At 43.6% G+C, this 19481-nt stretch overlaps 1 protein-coding gene and 1 pseudogene across 5 annotated transcripts in view; both read right to left on the reverse strand.

Annotated features, from left to right (window-relative positions):
• Positions 1 to 10583, reverse strand: part of SEC23B (SEC23 homolog B, COPII coat complex component) — a 46592-nt gene extending 36009 nt beyond the window's left edge. For 2 of the 4 annotated variants that reach the window (XM_021921268.2, XM_021921272.1), the window contains exons 1-5: positions 10078 to 10555; positions 7038 to 7272; positions 5805 to 5862; positions 2048 to 2134; positions 37 to 273 (exon numbers count right to left, since the gene is read on the reverse strand). In XM_021921268.2, coding sequence (XP_021776960.1) covers positions 37 to 273; positions 2048 to 2134; positions 5805 to 5862; positions 7038 to 7258 — 603 coding nt within the window. In that variant the 5' untranslated portion in view covers positions 7259 to 7272; positions 10078 to 10555. Of the gene's footprint in view, positions 1 to 36; positions 274 to 2047; positions 2135 to 5804; positions 5863 to 7037; positions 7273 to 10037 lie in introns of all 4 variants that reach the window. The other 2 variants (XM_021921271.2, XM_021921269.2) reach the window with 2 other exon arrangements.
• Positions 10584 to 14212: 3629 nt separating this feature from the next.
• Positions 14213 to 15387, reverse strand: LOC100998764 (annotated as a pseudogene). The gene has a single exon (XR_002515251.2). The product of XR_002515251.2 is annotated as a 40S ribosomal protein S19 pseudogene (transcript).
• Between the last annotated feature and the right edge of the window lie 4094 nt (positions 15388 to 19481).

Below are 19481 nucleotides of genomic sequence, written 5' to 3' on the forward strand. Positions count from 1 at the left end.
TCCTTGTTCCTGCTCCTGTAAAAGTAAGGTACAAACCTGTATTTGTTTTGCAGTTAAATCCTTGGTCCCTCGGAAGACATAACTTTTGGAGATTCCTTCACAGCTTAGTTCATGAACCTGCACCATCCTTCCAAATGTGATCAGACCCACCAGAGCATCTGGAGGAAGAAGACTCAGGGACATCTGCAGGGACTCTTTGAGTGCTTGAAGGTCATCTTCCTCCAGGCATGTGTCAACCACATAGAGAAAGATCAGAGGGGACTGAGCACCTCGCTTTGGGCAAAGAAAAACAGTATAATGATCAATATACAAATAGACTTAACCGCACTTTTTAAGGCAAATTAGGTATGAAAATCGTAAGTCTTCATCTATATTTAGTTTTAGGAGATAAGGACATCTACACAAAGCTCTAATTAACTCATTAAATGACTTAGATTCTATTAAATCAAACTAAACATAAAAACTATTTGTATCCAACAACTTACTCAACATTTTTTAATACTTCCTACATGCCAGACATTGTTCCAGGTCCTGGGACACACAGTGAACAGAAAGAACAAAGACTTCTACTTGCCTCAAGGAGCAAGCTTTCTGGAATGGAGAGGTGAAGGGAGACTGCAAACACCAGGAGGAGAGGCAGAGGGCAGAGTCAACTGTTCAACAGAGAAGTCAGGGCAGACTCATTTAGAAAGTAGCATGTGAGCTGGGTTCATGCCTGTAATGCCAGCACTTTGGGAGGCTAAGATGGGAGGATTGCTTAAGCCCAGGAGTTCAAGACCAACCTGGCAACATGGCGAGACCCCGTCTCTAACAACAACAAAAAGTATAAAAATTTAAAAATTAGTTGGGCATGATGGCACATGCCTGTGGTTCCAGCTACTCGGGAGGCGGAGGCAGGAGGATCCCTTGATTCCTTGAGCCCAATTTGAGGCTGCAGTAAACTATGGTTGCGCTACTACATACCAGCCTGGGCAACAGAGCAAGACCCCATCATAAAAAAAAGAAAAAGAGGGCCAGGTGCAGTGGCTCATGCCTGTAATCCCAGCACTTTGGGAGGCCAAGGTGGGTAGATCATGAGGTCAGGAGTTCAAGACTAGCCTGGCCAACATGGTGAAACCTCGTCTCTACTAAAAATACAAAAATTAGCCAGGCATAGTGGGGTTCACCTTGTAATCCCAGCAACTTGGGAGGCTGAGGCAGGAGAATTGCTTGAACCCAGGAGGCGGAGGTTGCAGTGAGCTGAGATCATGCCACTGCACTCCAGCCTGGGCTACAGCACGAGACTCTTAAAAAAAAAAAAGGAAAAAGAAAAAAGAAAAAAAAAGAAAAAAATGTTTGAGCAAAGCCTGAGGGAGGAGAGGGAAGGAGCACTACAGATACAGGGGAGAGCTCCAGCCTCAGGGAAAAGCTAGAGCAGTGGTCCTCAAACAGGAGTGTTAGCACATTTGAGGAGAGTCAAGGAGGCCCACTGGGCTGAACAAGGACACTAGCAGATACTGGGGTTGGAGTGGTAACATGCAGGGCTTTGAAAACTGTCTTTTACCCTGGGTAAAGAAAAGCCATTTTCACCACTGAGGTTTTCTGAACAGAGAAGTAATATGATTTGTTTTTAAAGAGTTACTCTGGCTGCTCGGTGAAGAATAATGTATAAACAGGCAATGGTAACATTAGGGAGAACAATTAGGAGATTCAAGTAAGAAGCAGTGACTGGCCCAGGGCAGCTGGTCGTAGGGAGGGGGAAGTGGGTGGATTCTGGATAAATTTCTAATAGAGTCAATGGGATTTTCCAGTGAATTAGATATGGAACATGAAAGACAGAGGTGAAGGATAAGTCTAAGGTTTTGAAGCTAAACAACTAGATGATGGGGTATAATATCAGGACTTGAAAACAATGCCAGTAAATGCACACACATCAAACCTAAAGGTTAGGATCCTGCTATCCTCACAGCTTTAAGTCCTTGGCCAGGTAAGAGACATGGTAGACAAAGGATTTCAAGAGAAATTCAATATTTAACATTGCTCATTAAATGCACAACAAAGAAATTACCTGTATCATGTACTCAATTGTAGAAAATTGGGGCATCAATTCAGCAGGCTGATTCACCTCAGATATGCCTCCATAAGCTGGAGGAAACTGAAAAGAAGGAAACAATTTTATTAGGGCTGGCATATCTATATTACACTTTTGATTTTCCACGTGTAAAAATGATGATGCCAAGACAAGGGGAACACTGGAGCCCAGGAGCTTGAGACTAGCTTGGGTAACACTGTGAGACCCTGTCTCTATACAAGAAATAAAATAATTAGTTAGGCACAGTGGCTCGCGCCTGTAGTCCCAGCTACTTGGAAGGCTGAGGTGGGAAGATCACTTGAGCCCAGGAGGTTTAGGCTACAGTGAGTCATGATTGCGCTACTGCACTCCAGCCTAGGAAAGAGAGCGAGACCCTGTCTCAAAAAAGAAGAAAAAAACGGTAATGACCACATATTTATTCTGAAAGCACAAAATACAGGACATGTTACAAAAATATAAAAATCAGCATTTAAAACTTCTAACTCTGCCTTATATTTATATCATTTTCTATCTTCTTTAAAAAATATTTTTTAGAGCAGTTTTAAGTCATTGTTACAACTTCCAAATGTTTAAAAACACACTTTATGTTGCCCAAGCTGGTCTTGAACTCCTGGCTTCAAGTGATTTTCTCGCCTCAGCCTCCCAAAGGGCTGGGATTACAGGCATGAGCCACCATGCCTAGTCAAAAACACACAAATGAAAACCAGTTCTTAAGTTTTGCCCTGCAAATTAAAGGTTGAGATTTCACCTATTTCATCAATAGTCAATAGTCTAAATAAAGCCAAAGACTTTATTTAGGTTTATTATTTTTGCTATTATCAATAAAGTAATACATACGCAATACAGAAAAATTGGCAAGTCCAGGAAAATAGAAGCAAACAAGGGAGGAAACCTCCCAAAATCCTATCGCCTAGAGGCAGCTACTGTCAATCTCTTGGCATATTTCCTTCCAGACTTAAGCACGGTGGAGAACATCCCATATATACAATGTGGAACTTGTTTTATCCAGTCAACATAATGCCACAGGCATTTTCTTTTGTTATTAAAACTCTCTGCAAATGTTTTAAATTCACAGCTTGTGGGTTGGTTTATAATCCAGATAGTCTTTAGCTTTACATTAAAAACACAAGTTTAGGTCCATCTCCTCAAGTTGAGCAGATGATCATGCCAGGCCAGTGACCTCAGAGTGACCAAATGTAAGTGCTGCTGAGGAGCTGACAGGCAGCTTTAAGGGGCCTCTGGTTGGGAGACAGGGGTACAACTGGGCATGCGAGCCCCAGCAGGAATCTCAGTCAGAGCCAGCAGAAGACTCTAGCCCCATCCTGGCCATGACTGCCCACTGGCTGCAGCTCCCAGCAGGGTAAAGCTCGATCGATGACTACAGACACACCAGCCACCTTCCAGCAACCTGGAGAGGCCCTATTCACCCACCCAGTCAGCCAGCCGCACAGAAGGGAGCAAAGGAGACCGAGATCACTCTGATCCCTCCCTCTTCCAGCTCTATATTCATTTAGAGCTAGAAAACCCCCATGCTGTCCAGCTAGGAAGGTTACAAAAGATTATTTCCACTTAGGACACATAGATTTGCAGATCATACTTGTAAATTGGCAGGTGACGATCTCAGGTAAGCATAATAATATCAAATACTTATATGGCACTTAACCATGTGTCAAGCACTGTTCTAAGTCCTTTATACTCACTCAGTTTAATTCTCACAATAATCTCGTGAAGTGACTATAGGTATACTAAACTATCATCCTAATTTTAAAGACAAGGAAATGAAGGCACAGGCAGTTAAGTGACTTGCCCAAAGTTACACAGGAAATAAGTGGTAGATCTGAGAGTCAAACCCAGGCAGTCTAGCTACAAATCTCTGGCTCTTTAGCCACTATGCTACCCTGCCTTAGAATTTTTATAATAAATTATACTAAACAGAGACATTAATCCCAAATGTAATAGGGAGCAGATATGCTTTTCAGATTTGTATAACTTTTTTTTTTTTTTTTGAGACGGAGTCTCGCTCTGTCAGCAGGCCGGAGTGCAGTGGCGCGATCTCGGCTCACTGCAAGCTCTGCCTCTTGGGTTCACGCCATTCTCCTGCCTCAGCCTCCCAAGTAATTGGGACTACAGGCGCCCGCCACTACGCCCGGCTAATTTTTTGTATTTTTAGTAGAGATGGGGTTTCACCATGTTAGCCAGGATGGTCTCGATCTCCTGATCTCGTGATCCGCCCGCCTCGGCCTCCCAAAGTGCTAAGATTACAGGCATGAGCCACCGTGCCCGGCCAAGATTTGTATATGCTTCTGAATCTCTCATGAAGATACATTTTGAATGACATTTGCTTATAGTTTCTGAACCTATAGTCAGTCATCAATTGCACACTGTTCTCTTCATCACTAGACTTAAGTGCTGCATCTGAGAATGAGTAATTGTAATGATGATCAAATATATGAACAAATGCATGTGAAGAGCTTAAGATCTGTTACAACAGTGTACACTACACTAGACACAATTTTTTTCTAACAACTTTATTAAGGTAGAGTTTACATAAAATTTCACTCGTTTTAAGAGCACAAGTCAAAGATTTTTAGGAAATGTACAGTTGTGCAATTACCACAATCCAGTCTTAGAACACTTCCACTACAAGCAGTTACTTTTTTTTTTCTTTTTTTGAGACAGAGTCTCACCCTGTCGCCAGGCTGGAGTGCAGTGGCGCAATCTCGGCTGACTGCAACCTCCACCTTCCGGGTTCAAGCAATTCTCCTGCCTCAGCCTCCCAAGCAGCTGGGATTACAGGGATGTGCCACCACGCCCAGCTAATTTTCTTTTTTTTTTTTTTGAGATGGAGTCTTGCTCTGTCACCAGGCTGGAGTGCAGTGGCGCAGATCTCGGCTCACTGCAACCTCTGCCTCCCAAGTTCAAGTGATTCTCCTGCCTCGGCCTCCCGAGTAGCTTGAACTATAGGTGCCCACCATGCCAGGCTAATTTTTGTATTTTTAGTAGAGAGGGGGTTTCACCATGTTGGCCGGGATGGTCTCGATCTCTTGACCTCGTGATCTACCTGCCTCAGCCTCCCAAAGTGCTGGGATTACAGGAATAAGCTACCACGCCTGGCCTAATTTTTGTATTTTTAGTAGAGATGGGGTTTCACCATGTTGGCCAAGATGATCTTGATCTCTTGACTTTGTGATCCACCCACCTCAGCCTCCCAAAATGCTGGGATTACAGGCATGAGCCACCGCGCCTGGCTGCACAGTTATTTTTATGGACAAGTCTCTCCTGTGACTTGTGAGCTCCTTCTAGTTTGGTACTTTAAAGATGTTTAGATCAAAAGAAGCTCAGCACTGATACCTGGACCCTAAAAGTTAGAAAGATCAGAAAATGAAAATTTAGTAATGTACACTATCCAATTAGAATATACTGAAGTCAAGAGAAATATGAACAACAGGTGCTTTCTTAGGGTCACAGATTCACTGCCTACAGAAAATGTGTAAAAGGGAATTCAATGGGCGCCCTGCCCCCAGTCCCAAGCAAATGACAAGGACTCAAGAAAACCATTCAACAGAATAAACCACAAATGTTCAAATTCAATATTGTGCTTACCAAAAGCTATCACCCTGAGTTCAGCAGAAACTGCTCACTGACAGTGTAAACACAAATTCAACCTAACAACTTTTTTCATAATACAACTAAAATAAAACATATAACATATTTTGTTAAATAATTCACATACCTGATTTCTTTGAAAACAGAAATTACAGGCCCAAAGTTTTGCTCGATAATCAACCTGACTGTGAGAAAGATAAATATTGTTAGTAGGTACCACTTTTATTTTTAAGTTAGAAAGCGTTTATTTATAAATTTCAAGTTCAGTAAATCACACAAATAAATGTTTCTATGTGTATGCGTAAGTAAGTACAAGTACGCAAAATGTTCACTGCAGTTAGAATTCTGGCTAAGTACACCAAAATTTCCATCAAATAGCCACAGTGAAGAAACACTAAATCTCTTTTTCTGTTTCTCGATTTCCTAATTTTTTTAATGTCATGATTTATATAAATTATAGGTTATTTCCCTTTTGCCTTTTATCTTAACATACTCTTCATGATTTTTTTCTAACATCTTTATTGTCCAGCTACGTGAAACTACTAAATCCCAACATTAAGAGCATATTTCACACACAGGAAAATGTTTCTAGATTTTAACCTGACTTAGACCACTTGAAGAAAAGTTGGGCAAGCACATTTCACTTCCTCAAACTGGTTCAAGATAACGCTTCAGTTACTTTTCCCCTACTTTCTACATGGAGAAAATTAATAACCGGTGGCTACGATTTTACATCACAGCAGCAGCACTCATATATGGGCACATTAAATAAAAGCAATGGGAATGAAGTAAAAAATGTTCCCTCATATAAAAATGTTATGACACTCTCCACCTGTTTAAAAATCATTTCAAATAATGTCCACATTTAAAAGAAATAGGTCACTATATCAGGCACACACACACAAAAATTACACTTAACAAATTGTTAAAAGCTAAAATTTATTCTGCCTGCTACTTCTCCCTGCCGTGTGGCATCACTGTACCAGGGAAGCATGACAAGACAGTCTAAGCTTTTGAATTCTTTTGGGAAATTAAGAGGAATCAATAAAGTCTACAGTTAAGCCAAAAGCAAACTGATTATCAGCAAAAAAAAAAAAAAAAAAAAAAAAAAAAAGTGAATTACAAATCCTCTCCCTCTACCTCATTCCTGTAAGATTCCAATTTTATCTGGAATTATCAGGCCAGGGAGATGTCTACAAATATTCACCACTTACTACTCACCACAAGAATCATTAAGAGTTTCACTACTGCTCATCACAAATTTGATGACTTGCCCAAATTTAATGACTTTTATGAGCATCACATAAAAGTCATAATATATTGTATTTATCATTTTTACCAGTTTCAAAAGAATCCATACCAAAGTGGGTTGAGAACAGCTTTACAAGTTGGCCTGCTGCAAAGCACAGGTTCATATTGTACAGGAGGTAGGTCTGGACGTTCTTTCAAAGGAGTAAGGAGACAAGCCAGGGGTACAACCATTCTTGTAGCCTCCAGCCGGCTGGAAGGCCACACATTCCAACTAAAACGCACACCGTCCCGTTCTTCATTCTGCTGGATGAACTCCAGGTATGTCGCCATAGTCTAAAAGGGAACTGAAGATAAAACGTTAATAACCTTAGGTATGTGAAATTCTGAACTAAATGTCAAAAAAAGAAGATGGGCCACGTAACACAGTGTTACACTGCTTCTTTTTTTTTTTAATCCCAGCTTGGCTCACTGCAGCCTCCGGGTTCAACCAATTCTCCTGCCTCAGCCTCCCAATTAGCTGGGATTACAGGCATGTGCCACCACGGCCAGCTAATTTTTTGTATTTTTAATAGAGGCGGGAATTCACCATGTTGGCCAGGCTGGTCTCAAACTCCTGACCTCAGGTGATCCACCCACCTCAGTCTTCCAAAGTGCTGGGATTACAGGCGTGAGCCACTGTGCCTGGCCCATCTAACACAGTGTTTCTTCAATACTCTGGAAGAAACTGTTGCTGTAGAGTGACAGCATTTTGTTTCCTTCTGATACCCAAAGTTGGTTAACCACACAGTTATTGCTGACCACTGCTCCTTTCTCAACTCTCAAGCACTTAAAAATCAATCAGTGGGAGGTTTACAATCACCTGATCATCTCCAAACTACATGTAGTCAAATACTACGACTTCAAACCTCCTCACAGATCACTCGTCCTATCAGTGAAGCCAATTTTAGCCCCTCGCTCAAGGGTAAGTCTTGAACCCTGTTCAGTATCCAGCTATTTTCCTCTCTAATCTCCTTCCTTTCCTTCTCTATTAAATTTTACATTCCAAGTGATTTTTTGTTTTTCAGTAGCAGGGCTCGTTCCCTTCCATACTTGGTTAACTTTGGAGAAAAGAGCTGGATACTGATCTTCAAGTTTGGTTCATAATGGGAACCAGTTTTGAGCTAAATTATTTCTACTTGGTATTACCAAAATTACTATTATGCTGAGTCTCACCAGAACCTCTTTCCTCGCCACGGTTGCTTACGTTCATGCCTTGAAAGGATGTGGTCAAGGCCAGGCGCCATAGCTCATGCCTATAATCACAGCACTTTGGGAGGCCAAGACGGGTGGATCACGAGGTCAAGAGTTCAAAACCAGCCTGGCCAACACAGTGAAGCCCCATCTCTACTAAAAATACAAAAATTAGTCAGGTGTGGTAGCACGTGCCTGCAGTCCCAGCTACTCGGGAGGCTGAGGCAGGAGAATTGTCTGAATTCGGGAGGCGGAGGTAGCAGTGAGGCGAGACGGTGCCATTGCACAGCCTGGGCAACAGAGCCAGACTCTGTTTCAAAAAAATAAAAATAAAAAAGACTGTGGTCAATAAAACTGTCTTACAGGCTGAACTCTCAAACCCAAATGATCCCAACTTCATTGAGTGTTTATACATCCTGTTCATATCCTAAAATCTAGGGTAACACACAACTCAGCTATTGGGGCTCAAGGGAACAAGCCCCTCAAGAAAAGTAGTAAAACGGCAAAACAAAGAGTTTATCATATTAAAGTGGCCTCGCGCACCCACTTCCTTCAATATGGATAACAACCATCTCTGTTATTTTGGGAAGTACCAAACTGTAAATAATTTTGATCAAGGCAATAACATTGCATGGCTAGAAAAGCAAATGAATTAGTCTACTACATGGAGCCCAGAACACAAGAATTCCAGTGTTTGCTCCAACTGAAACTCTAAGAAATCTATTTGCTATTTCTAGCAACGGCAAGAACCTGAAGCACTGTGTCAGCACTCTGGAGCTTCATGGGAAGCAAAGGGATAACTGAAGTCGGAATGAAAGCAAGTTCTAATATCACAACTCTCAGCAAGCATGTCAGCAGATTTCATTAAATAACCGTCTCTCTCTCAAAACGTTCTTTATTAAAAGGTACTGGCCGCCAGGCGCAGTGGCTCATGCCTGTAATCCCAGCACTTTGGGAGACCGAGGCCTGTGGATCACCTGAGGTCTGGAATTCAAGACCAGCCTGGCCAACAAGGCAAAACCCCGTCTCTATTAAAAATACAAAAATTAGTTGGGCGTGGTGGCAGGCGCCTGTAATCCCAGCTACTCGGGAGGCTGCGGCAGGGAAGATTGCTTGACCTCGGGAGGCAGAGAGGTTGCAGTGAGCCGAGATCGCGCCACTGCACTCCAGCCTCGGCGAAAAAAAGAAACTACTGGCTCCATCTAATGGTTTCCAAGTATGTACAGCCTAAGACCTGCCGCTCCCTCCTTTTCTCACTGCCTGTTTCCCTCACCCTTCTAGGGTCTGGATTCTGAGCACTGGACACACAATCCAAGGGGACTACAGAAGGTCCACGAATCCTCTGAAGTTATGCGCATGAGGGAATGTGCCTTTCTTCTAGGGAGATGGGTCCACGGCTTTTAACAAAGTATCAACGGGGAAGGTATCTGAAGAGGTAAATAACTGAAAGTATGAATTAGTGAATGAATGAAAGGCCTGGAAAGATAACAGGAGAATACGCCAAAAAATCTGAACCACCCTTATCTCGCCAACTCGTAACTTCTCAGGACACAGTGACCATGTGTATACAAGATTAAATGAGGTTTAATCCTTGAAGGGAGTCCAAGGACCTGGGTTCCAGTTCCAGCTGTCATGAAGCAAAAGTCGTTTCACTTGTCTAAGTCTTGAGTTTCTCAACTATAAAACGGGGGTTGGGTCCTTCCAGCTGTGCGCACCCCGCAATTCTGGGGAACCTGGAGCCAGAAATCGGTGCCAGCCTGGTGCGGGATGACACCCTCAGGGGACTCCTGGATCATCGATTCCCCCCGCTACCCCAAACTGTCAAGAAAAGGCCTCATCCCAGAAGCCGCCCACCTTCGCCCCCGGCAGAAACTCATACCCGTGCCCTCGGACCTCCGTCACCTGGGCGCCGCGCTCACCTGGCCGGAACCGCTCACCTAGCTAGAGCCGTCTTCACCCACAGCTGCAACAGCCAGGCCCCGGCTCCCACCGCCAAGTCCAGCTCAGCTCTCAACCGATTGGCCAGCGCCCCAGCGCGTCATGCCACGCCGCTGTCCACTGGCCAATCAAAGAGCGCTTCTCCAACGGACTGGCGGAAGAGAGAGACTCAGAGAAGCCCTGTCACCATCTTGGAACAGGGCAAGACAGGTGTGTATCGCACTTCAAAACCACAGTTCCTCGGAACACGTTTCCACACCCCTAAACGTTCCTGTTTCAGAAAACCCCGGCGCCTGCCGCACCGTGGCCTAAGCGCAGCCAGCGCTCCTCAGAGGTTCGCCCTGATACAATATAACATCCGCCCGTCTCAGTGGGAAGTCCCGCTGATCGCCTTAGCTACCGGAAAGCGAGAACGATGACGTACGCTCGCGGAACAGGGAGCTGCACGGGTTGGAAGAAACTAAGGCTGCCGGAAGAAGGCGTCAGCGGGCGGAAGGGGCGGGGCGGAGGGGCGGGGCGGAGGGGCGGGGCGGGTGGTGTGCGTGGCGGGGCTTAGGCACTTGCTGGTTTTGGGAGTCAGCCTCTGTGGCCAGTTGAGTTTTAAGTACAGCGGTGTGGTGGTGCTTAACGTTACAAGCTCTCCTGTCTCGCTTGCTGCAATGTCTTGGCCCTCTCAGCGAGTCCCTATCATTCTTCTACATGGAGATGAATAATTGAGAACTGTAATATTCAAGCATTTTAAGAGAGTAAGCTTATAACTACATAGAACATAACTTTCTTTTTAAAAATAATTCCAACTTTTAGATTCAGGGGGTACACTGCATATTTGTTACCTGGCTATGAGGTTTCGAATTCGAACGATCTGGTCACCCAGATACTGAGCATAGTACTCAATTTTTTCAGCCCCTCCTAGCCTCCCTTGCCACTCTAGTAGTCTCCGGCGTCTATTAATGTCACCTTTGCGTCCATGTGTGCCCAATACTTAGCTCCCACTTACAACTGAGAACATGTATTTGGTTTTTGTCATCCGCATCTGTGTGAAGAGACCACCAAACAGGCTTTGTGTGAGCAACATGGCTGTTTATTTCCCCTGGGTGCAGGTGGGCTGAGTCCGAAAAGAGTCAGCGAAGGGAGATAAGGGTGGGGCCGTTTTATAGCATTTGGGTAGGTAAAGGAAAATTACAGTCAAAGGGGTGTTGTTCTCTGGCGGCAGGAGTAGGGGTCACAAAGTGCTCAGTGGAGGAGCTTTTTGAGCCAGGATGAGCCAGGAAAAGGAATTTCACAAGATAATGTCATCACTTAAGGCAAGGACCGGCCATTTTCACTTCTTTTGTGGTGAAATGTCATCAGTTAAGGTGGGACAGGGTATTTGCACTTCTTTTGTGATTCTTCAGTTACTTCAGGCCATCTGGGCGTATACGTGCAAGTCACAGGGGTTGCGATGGCTTGGCTTGGGCTCAGAGGCCTGACAGTTTTCTGTTTCTGCATTCTTTTAGGATTATGGCCTCCAGGTATCCATGTTGCATCCAAGTTGCTGCAGGCATCCATGTTGCATCCATGTTGCAGCAAAAGGCATGATAGAACACAACTTTATACAGCCACCACAACCGTTTTTACACACTGCCAAGTGGCAAACATGAAGACATTCATTACTGTGACTCAACTGTTTTAATTTAATTTAATGTAACTTAATTTAGGAGAGCTAAGTAATTAAACATGAGGCCAAAGTACATAAGAAAGTGGCAGTCTTTTATTGCAAATATGCATACACTCTCAGACGAGGTTCTCTGGTCCTCAGGTGTGGGGGGCCAGGGAAGTCGCACCGGCGCTCTCGGGTGATGTTCTCCCGTCCACAAATGCGGGGGCCGAAGAAGTCACGCCGGGTCCTGCCGGCAGCGGACTTTTATGCCTGGGAGCTGGAAGGGGAGGAGTTTGGGGCGTTTGTGTAGGAGTGGCTTCTTGAATTTCGGTGTCCCCGGCTTGACGTCATTCTGCGCATGCTCAGTTGATTTGGTTCTTTTCCCGTGCGCGGGAAAATCTGTGATGAAGAACCCGGAAACAACAGGGACTGCTCCATCTTGTTCACCTTCCTCCATCTTGTCCCTTTTCCTTCACCCAAACACTCTGCAGCATATAAAAATAAGCAAAACGATGTAGACATAAAATTATGCAAGAACATATCTAGGCATCCAAGAAGTATCCATTAATTAGCTCAATTTAATACTAAGTTTTAAGTTATGTACAGATCATAGAAATTATTAATAGTTTAAGGCACACAGAAACAATTACTGTTAAATGTGAAGATGATTCAGTTTTGTTGAACATATTTACATTTTTCAGGATCTTAAACATGTAATGTTAATATTAGCTTATCAATAGTAAATTTTTATACATTTAGGAAGTTCAGATTAATTATTCTCTCTGTAAGGAAACAAACTCAAGTAAAATGTACACATGTATAATACTTAATACTGAGAGAAGACATAGCTGGGATTTTTTTTTTTTTTTTTTTTGAGACGGAGTCTCGCTCTGTCGCCCAGGCTGGAGTTCAGTGGCACCATCTCGGCTCACTGCAAGCTCCGCCTGCCGGATTCACGCCATTCTCCTGCCTCAGCCTCCCGAGTAGCTGGGACTACAGGTGCCTGCCACCTCACCCGGCTAGTTTTTTGTATTTTTTAGTAGAGACAGGGTTTCACCATGTTAGCCAGGATGGTCTCGATCTCCTGACCTCGTGATCCGCCCGCCTCGGCCTCCCAAAGTGGTGGGATTACAGGCTTGAGCCACCGCGCCCGGCAGCTGGGATTTTTTTTAACCAAAAATTAAAATAATATTATTTGCCAAAGATTTGCCTTGATTATTTGAACCTGGATTCTTTCTGCACTAGCAATTTCTGTAAGGATTGTTATAGGACCATCAGGTTCGATTGCCCATTGTGCGGTAACAGAAAGAATAGGAGTTGCAGCAGATAAAGAGTTCCATAATCAAGTGGCAGCCAAATGAGGAGACAAGAGGAATCCTCAAATCTACCTCCCCAAGAGATTAGAGATGGCATTTTTAAGAAGTCTGGAGGGTCAATGGGCTCAAGTGTGGGGATTTCTGATTGTTCAGGAAGTGAGAGGTGAAGTCATGGGACAGGGAGATGAAGAAACTTCATTCCAGTATTGTTCCTTGGTGGAAGTCTTTATTTATTTAAAAAAATTGTTTTTGTAAAGCCGGGTCTCACTTTGTTGCCCAGGCTAGTCTCAAACTCCTGGCTTCAGGCGATCCTCCCGCCTTGGCCTCCCAAAGTGCTGAGATTACAGGTCTGAGCCACTGTGCCCTTCCTGGTGGGGATCCCTAAACAGTTTGGCATCAGCTGTTCTGTGGGAATTCAGGATCTGAAAAACACCTTAAGCAATTCCTGGGTACGAAGATCTAGTGTCAGAGATTCTCAATCAGGGAGCAGGTGATCGGTGTGCTGCAAGGCTTTTGGTTAGTTAGCAGCTGCAGGGAAGTGAATTGAAGTGCACCAATGCACCCTGGTCAGTGCCTAACTAACCTGCCTAAAGCCTGACTTGTAATCTTGTTAACCCTGTGAGGATGGTTTCAGCATTTTTAAGAAATTTTGCATGCATAAACTATTAGAAGATTAATTTACTTATTTTCTGGAATTTTAGGAATAGTTGCTTTACATGTGTTTATTTCCATAAGTGAATTATAACAGAGCTCCTTTAAGACATGAAATAATCTAACTTATTAAAACTTTACAAAGGTAGCAAGATATTTTTTACTCCCACAACAAGAGGGGAAGGCCTTTGTTGATTACAGCCATGAAAACACATAGACACATAGCATATAGCTTTGGTTCTACAACTTTGGCCACAGGTCAAAATAAATTCAGAAACATAAAAATTCAGTGGACTAGATAACAAAAAGCTGTTCTCCTTCCCAGTGGGCATGGAAGTCTTAACTGATTTGAACTCATAAATAGACAAAAAGGCAAACAAACAAAGAGACTAACCAGATTTTTCATCATCTCTTATCCAAAAGAGAATAGATCTCTAAAAACTATTAATTCACTTAAAGAGATCACCAGATGTTCAGAATGGAAAACCTAGTTCCTATTTTTTTTTTTTCCGAATGAGGCAATATATTAACCCAGCATGGTTTGTTCTAATGCTTCTTGTTGGCAGCTGCCACCTGTCCGGCAATTCTGTCCAGATCTCTCTGTCCCTGAGGTATCAGTTTGTGGTCCCCATCTTGGTCCTTTTCCACCATTTTCAGCCCCTCCAGGGCTTGGAGGACCTGGCGGAGGACGCTGTTGAAGCCTCGGCTGAAGTGGCTGGGCATGATGCCGTTTCTCTGACGTCCCCCGTAGATCTTGGTCATGGAGCCAACCCCAGCGCCACCACGGAGGTACAGGTGCCGCGCTGTGGAACCAGCTCCTGTGTAGAACCAGTTCTCAACGTAGGGAGCAAGCTCTTTGTGCTTGGCCAGCTTGACGGTGTCCACCCATTCAGGGACTTTCAGCTTCCCGGACTTTTTGAGAAAGGTTGCCAGAGCTCTGACGACTTCCCGCTGGCTCACGTCTTTTAGAGGAACTCCAGGCATCATGCGGCTTCCGCTCTGCCAGCCAGAGGAAAGGGAGCGACGGGGTTTCCCGCAAGTTCCTAACTGTTGTTGCCATTCATGGGGAAAAATCCACCAGCTGTGGACTAATCACAAACAAAACCCAAAATCAGTAAGGAGGAGAAAGAAACTTAGGGAGAAAGTCAGCAATGCTGTAGTACTGTTGCTACTTGGTGTTCACTCTGGGAGCCAGGAAAAAGTGTGCTTGGACTTAGAGCCCCATGGGGTGTTCTTCAGTAATGTGGTTTACCTGGTTCTGTCAGGTGAATCCATTGGGATGTTGGTGAAAGCTTCAAAACTGTTCAAGTGTTTCAAAAGGTAAAATTATGGCCTTCATGCAAATATAAAATGAACATGTTCCAAAGATCTTACTTAACTCATTCATTGACTTTATTTAATCCCTACAACCAGGAGGGATGTTCAAACTGGTTCCAAGACGAATTTGGTTTATAGTGACATATTTTCTATCACACAAAATAATGATTTGTATTGCTGTGGCCAGGAATAGTTTACACTGTTATGGGCAGGGAACATTTGCATTACTACCTTCTGTAAGTTAATTTCTATCTCCAGAGAGTTGTAAAATAGCATACTCAAAGGCAAAGGTACATGGCCCCTACAGCAAATGACCCAGGGTTGTTTTGGTTTTTTTTTTTGTTTTTGAGACGGAGTCTCGCTCTGTTGCCAGGCTGGAGTGCAGTGGTGCAATCTCAGTTCACTGCAACCTCCACATCTCGGCTTCAAGCGATACTCCTGCCTCAGCCTCCCGAGTAGCTGGGACTATAGGCGCGCAACCATGCCCAGCTAATTTTTGTAATTTTAGTACAGACAGGGTTTCACCATGTTGGCCAGGATGGTCTCGATCTCTTGACTTCGTGATCCGCCTGCCTCAGCCTCCCAAAGTGCTGGGATTACAGGCAAGAGCCACCATGCCCAGCACCCAGAGAGTCTTTTAAAAATGCACAGCATTCCATGGAAAGTCCACCCAGTAACCTCTTTTGACTATTGCAAAATCTTTCATAATTTTTCTGACATATTATCATCATCTATAGCCTGACTCTAAATTCTTTTATTTATTTATTTATTTATTTATTTATTATTATTTTGAGATGGAGTCTCACTCTGTCGCCCAGGCTGGAGTGCAGTGGTGCGATCTTGGCTTACTGCAACCTCCGTCTCTTGGGTTCAAGCAGTTCTCCCATCTCAGTCTCCTTAGTGGCTGGGATTACAGGTGCCCGCCACCACACCCGGCTAATTTTTGTGTTTTTAGTAGGGGTTTCGCCATGTTGGCCAGGCTGGTGTCAAACTCCTGACCTCAGGTGATCTGCCCACCTTGGCCTCCCAAAGTGCTGGCATTACAGGTGTGAGCCACCACGCTCGGCCTAAATTCTGTATTTCTGGGTCAGACTTTTCTACCTAACATTCAGATTCATATAGTCAGCAACCTGCTGGGTTCTGCAAAGCGTGTTTAGTGTGCACTGGTTACCAATTCAGTTCACTGCATCTTGGACTGTCCTTCTACTACCTGCCCGAGCCTGGTGAGCCAGAACACTCACATACACAAGTTACATGAAGTGGATTTATTACTCACAGAGAAGCAGCAAGGGACAGCAGAAGCCTAGGATTTATGATGAGCTGGTCTCTCAAGACTCAGGAAAGCCACACAGTGCAGATCGAGTCTCGTCTGTGCATGTCCACTTGTACTCCAGCTGGGAAAAGCTGTAAAAGCATGGAAGGACATTTTGTTTTTGGGGAGGCTAGAACAGAGCCTGGGCTGTTCTGGCTATTTCCTCCTTATCTCAGAATATTATATTCGCAGCACATCGGAATTATTCTTCAGAACTACAAGCAAGAAAGTGGGGAGAACTGGGCCAGTCCAAGGCCATCTGGAGAAATATCCTGCAGACGTCACTGGGTATTCTCGCACATCTCGATCTTAATATGTCCTAAACTGTCCATCATTTCCCTGGCTCCCAGTGAATCTTCTGCCTCTTGTACTTTGTTTCACTTGAAGATGCCATTCTTTTCCCAGTTAGTGAGTCTAGAAAGTAGGAAGTTATCCTTGGCTCTTCCTTATTTCTAACCCCTCCACCTCGAAGGTGACACTGAATCTCTTGGTCTTGTTAATTTGTTACTCTAAATATTTCTCAATTTCATCTACTTGCTTAGTTCAGGCACTCATCCTCTGATTGGATTACTGCAACAGTCTCTCAAATGATTGCTTTGCCTAAATTTGCCAGATCCAAAAATCACACTGGTTGCTGGATAGATTTCTCTAAATCACACATCTGACCCTACTATTCTCTTGCTTAAAACCCTACATAGTTTTTCTATCACTCACAGTAATGAACCACTGTCCTTCCCAGCCCACATGTACTGTTCGTCGTTTCGGTGGCCATTTGCATGCCTTCCTCTCTGCCAAGAACAGCCACTTCACCCCCGCTTTCTTTCCCAGGAGCTCCCATGTGTTCTTCAAGACTTTGAAGAAGGCTTCCATTGACCTCCTTTCTCCTCAAGGTGACAAAACCAAAAATCAAACAAACAAGTAAACAAAAGCAGTGGCAGAAAGGAAAAGTAACCACAGAAGAGAGGAGAATAGGTTTAGACCGTGACTTTGAAGACTTAGAGACAAACTTCCCACAGAAAAGATCCTGACCTGAAAAGAAAAATCCAGGCAGAGGAAGATTATTCAGCAGGAGTGCCTTAGTGGAGGATGAATGATCCCTTTAGAAAGAGTGAAACTGTCTCAGCAAGTTCTTGAGAATAACTTCTTCAATATTAGCAAATGAGGTACCAAATATAAAGGTGCATTTTCAGAGTTTTAAAAATTCACAAAAATATTGGCTTTCAGCTTTGAAACCAAAGCTATTTCTTCTATGATAATGATAAACTCAGAAATTGTTTGTACAAGAGATAAAAAGTAGAAAACAAAACGGATGTATATAATTATAATCTTCTCAGTTATTATCGGCATAAACAACCTAAGATGAGAGTTAATGTCACTGCCTTTTTTCTCCTTCTAGAAGAAAGAGGTAATAAATCTTCAGGAAAGCTAGATTGCTAGATCCTTTTTCAACCCCCCAGTTCCTGATTAGGGAATATCATTGCTTCTCGAACTAAAAACTACTAAGCAAACAATTAGTTGGTTACAGGAATGTCTCTGCTTGTTTTATGTTGAAATTGTATTCCTGTGTTTTTGTTTTTGTTTTTTTTTTTGAGGCATAGTCTCACTGTGTCACCCACGCTAGAGTGCAGTGGCATGATCATAGCTCACTGCAGCCTCCCATGCTCAAGCGATCATTCTACCTTAGCCTGCTGAGTAGCTGGGACTATGGGTGTACACCACCATGCCTGGCTAATTTTTAAAATTTCTGAAGACATGAGTTTTGCCATGTTGCCCAGGCTAGTCTCAAACTCCTGGGCTCAAGGAGTCCTCCTGCTTTAGCCTCCCAGAGTTCTGGGATTACTATTTTTAAATTTGAAAGAGCTATATTAAGGTATAATTGATGTACCTTAAGCTGCACATATTTAAAATGTACAATTTGTTAAGTTTTGACACCCATCACCACAATCGAGATAATTAACATATATATCACCCCCAAAAGTTTCCTCATGACCCTTTGTTAATGGTGGAGGGTGTCCAGTTTCTTGGCGTCTTGAACAAACAATTGGACAAAACGCACAAAGAAAGGAAAGAATGAAGAGTTTCATTGAAAATGAAAGTACAGTCTACATTATGGGAGCGCGCCTGAGCATAAGGGCTCAAAGTCCCCATTATAGAATTTTTGAGCGTTTAAATACCCTCTACTTGGGGTACACCCTATGTAAATGAAGAGGATGAAGTAAAGTCAAGTCATTTACATGGCCTACGCCATGTGGAGAGGATATTTCCTGTCATAACTGAAGTGTGAATCGGCCTTCTGTTCCCTGCCTCCAGACCCTATTGTCCTGCCTCATCTCCCCCTTGAGAGATGTGATCCCCATAAATCTCCAAAGGAGGCAGAGGGACTCATGGTCTTTTTTCTGTAACTGCTTCATGCTGGCTTGGGGTGTAGTCCCTACCTACCTATTGGTGATCACGGAACTCGCCCTGCTCTATCTAGTGGAGGCAGGGTAGTTTCTTGACGGCTAGGGGTGGTGTCTTCACCTGGAACTGGATGGAACCTTTGTTGCATGATCATCTGAAGCTTGATGGTCTCTAGACGAGAGGAAATGAATTTGGTTAAAAGATCTAATGGGGACTTTAGGGGGTGGATACCTACGCTGTCAGAGATGTTTGTTATAGAGACTTGCAGAAGAAAAAACAAAACCTAGTCTGTTCTAGAATTTATGTTTCCTTGAAGTCTAAGCACGAGCAACTCCATTTTGGTTTGGTTTGGTTTGTTGGGGCCTAGTGCATGAGCTTAGTCCAAAACAATGGCCTCCCAAAATTTTGTGGAAAAAATTCCCCCTTTTTGGTCAGGTTCTCACTTAGGTGAGTGTGACCAAAACTTAGGGCCTTAGCGCCACTCTCAGTTACCATCATTTTGGGTTTTTGGTCTCAGTACATCATTTATAGGTTTTGGTGTTCTCATGGTTGTACATTTCTTTCAGCTTTTGTCATTCCAGTTGAAGAAAGAACATCTGATGTTCTAGAGATGGCTGCATGCAAACATTTAAAACCTTTGAGAGAATACAGCGCACCAGGGAGACTATTATTATAACTGTTGGGAGGATAACACCAAGAGTTCGGAGTATGCTCCTAAACCCAAGGCCCCCATAAACCAAACCTCCTAAA

This window comes from Papio anubis, chromosome 16, assembly GCF_008728515.1.
Source record: "Papio anubis isolate 15944 chromosome 16, Panubis1.0, whole genome shotgun sequence".
NCBI classification, from domain to species: Eukaryota; Metazoa; Chordata; class Mammalia; order Primates; family Cercopithecidae; genus Papio; species Papio anubis.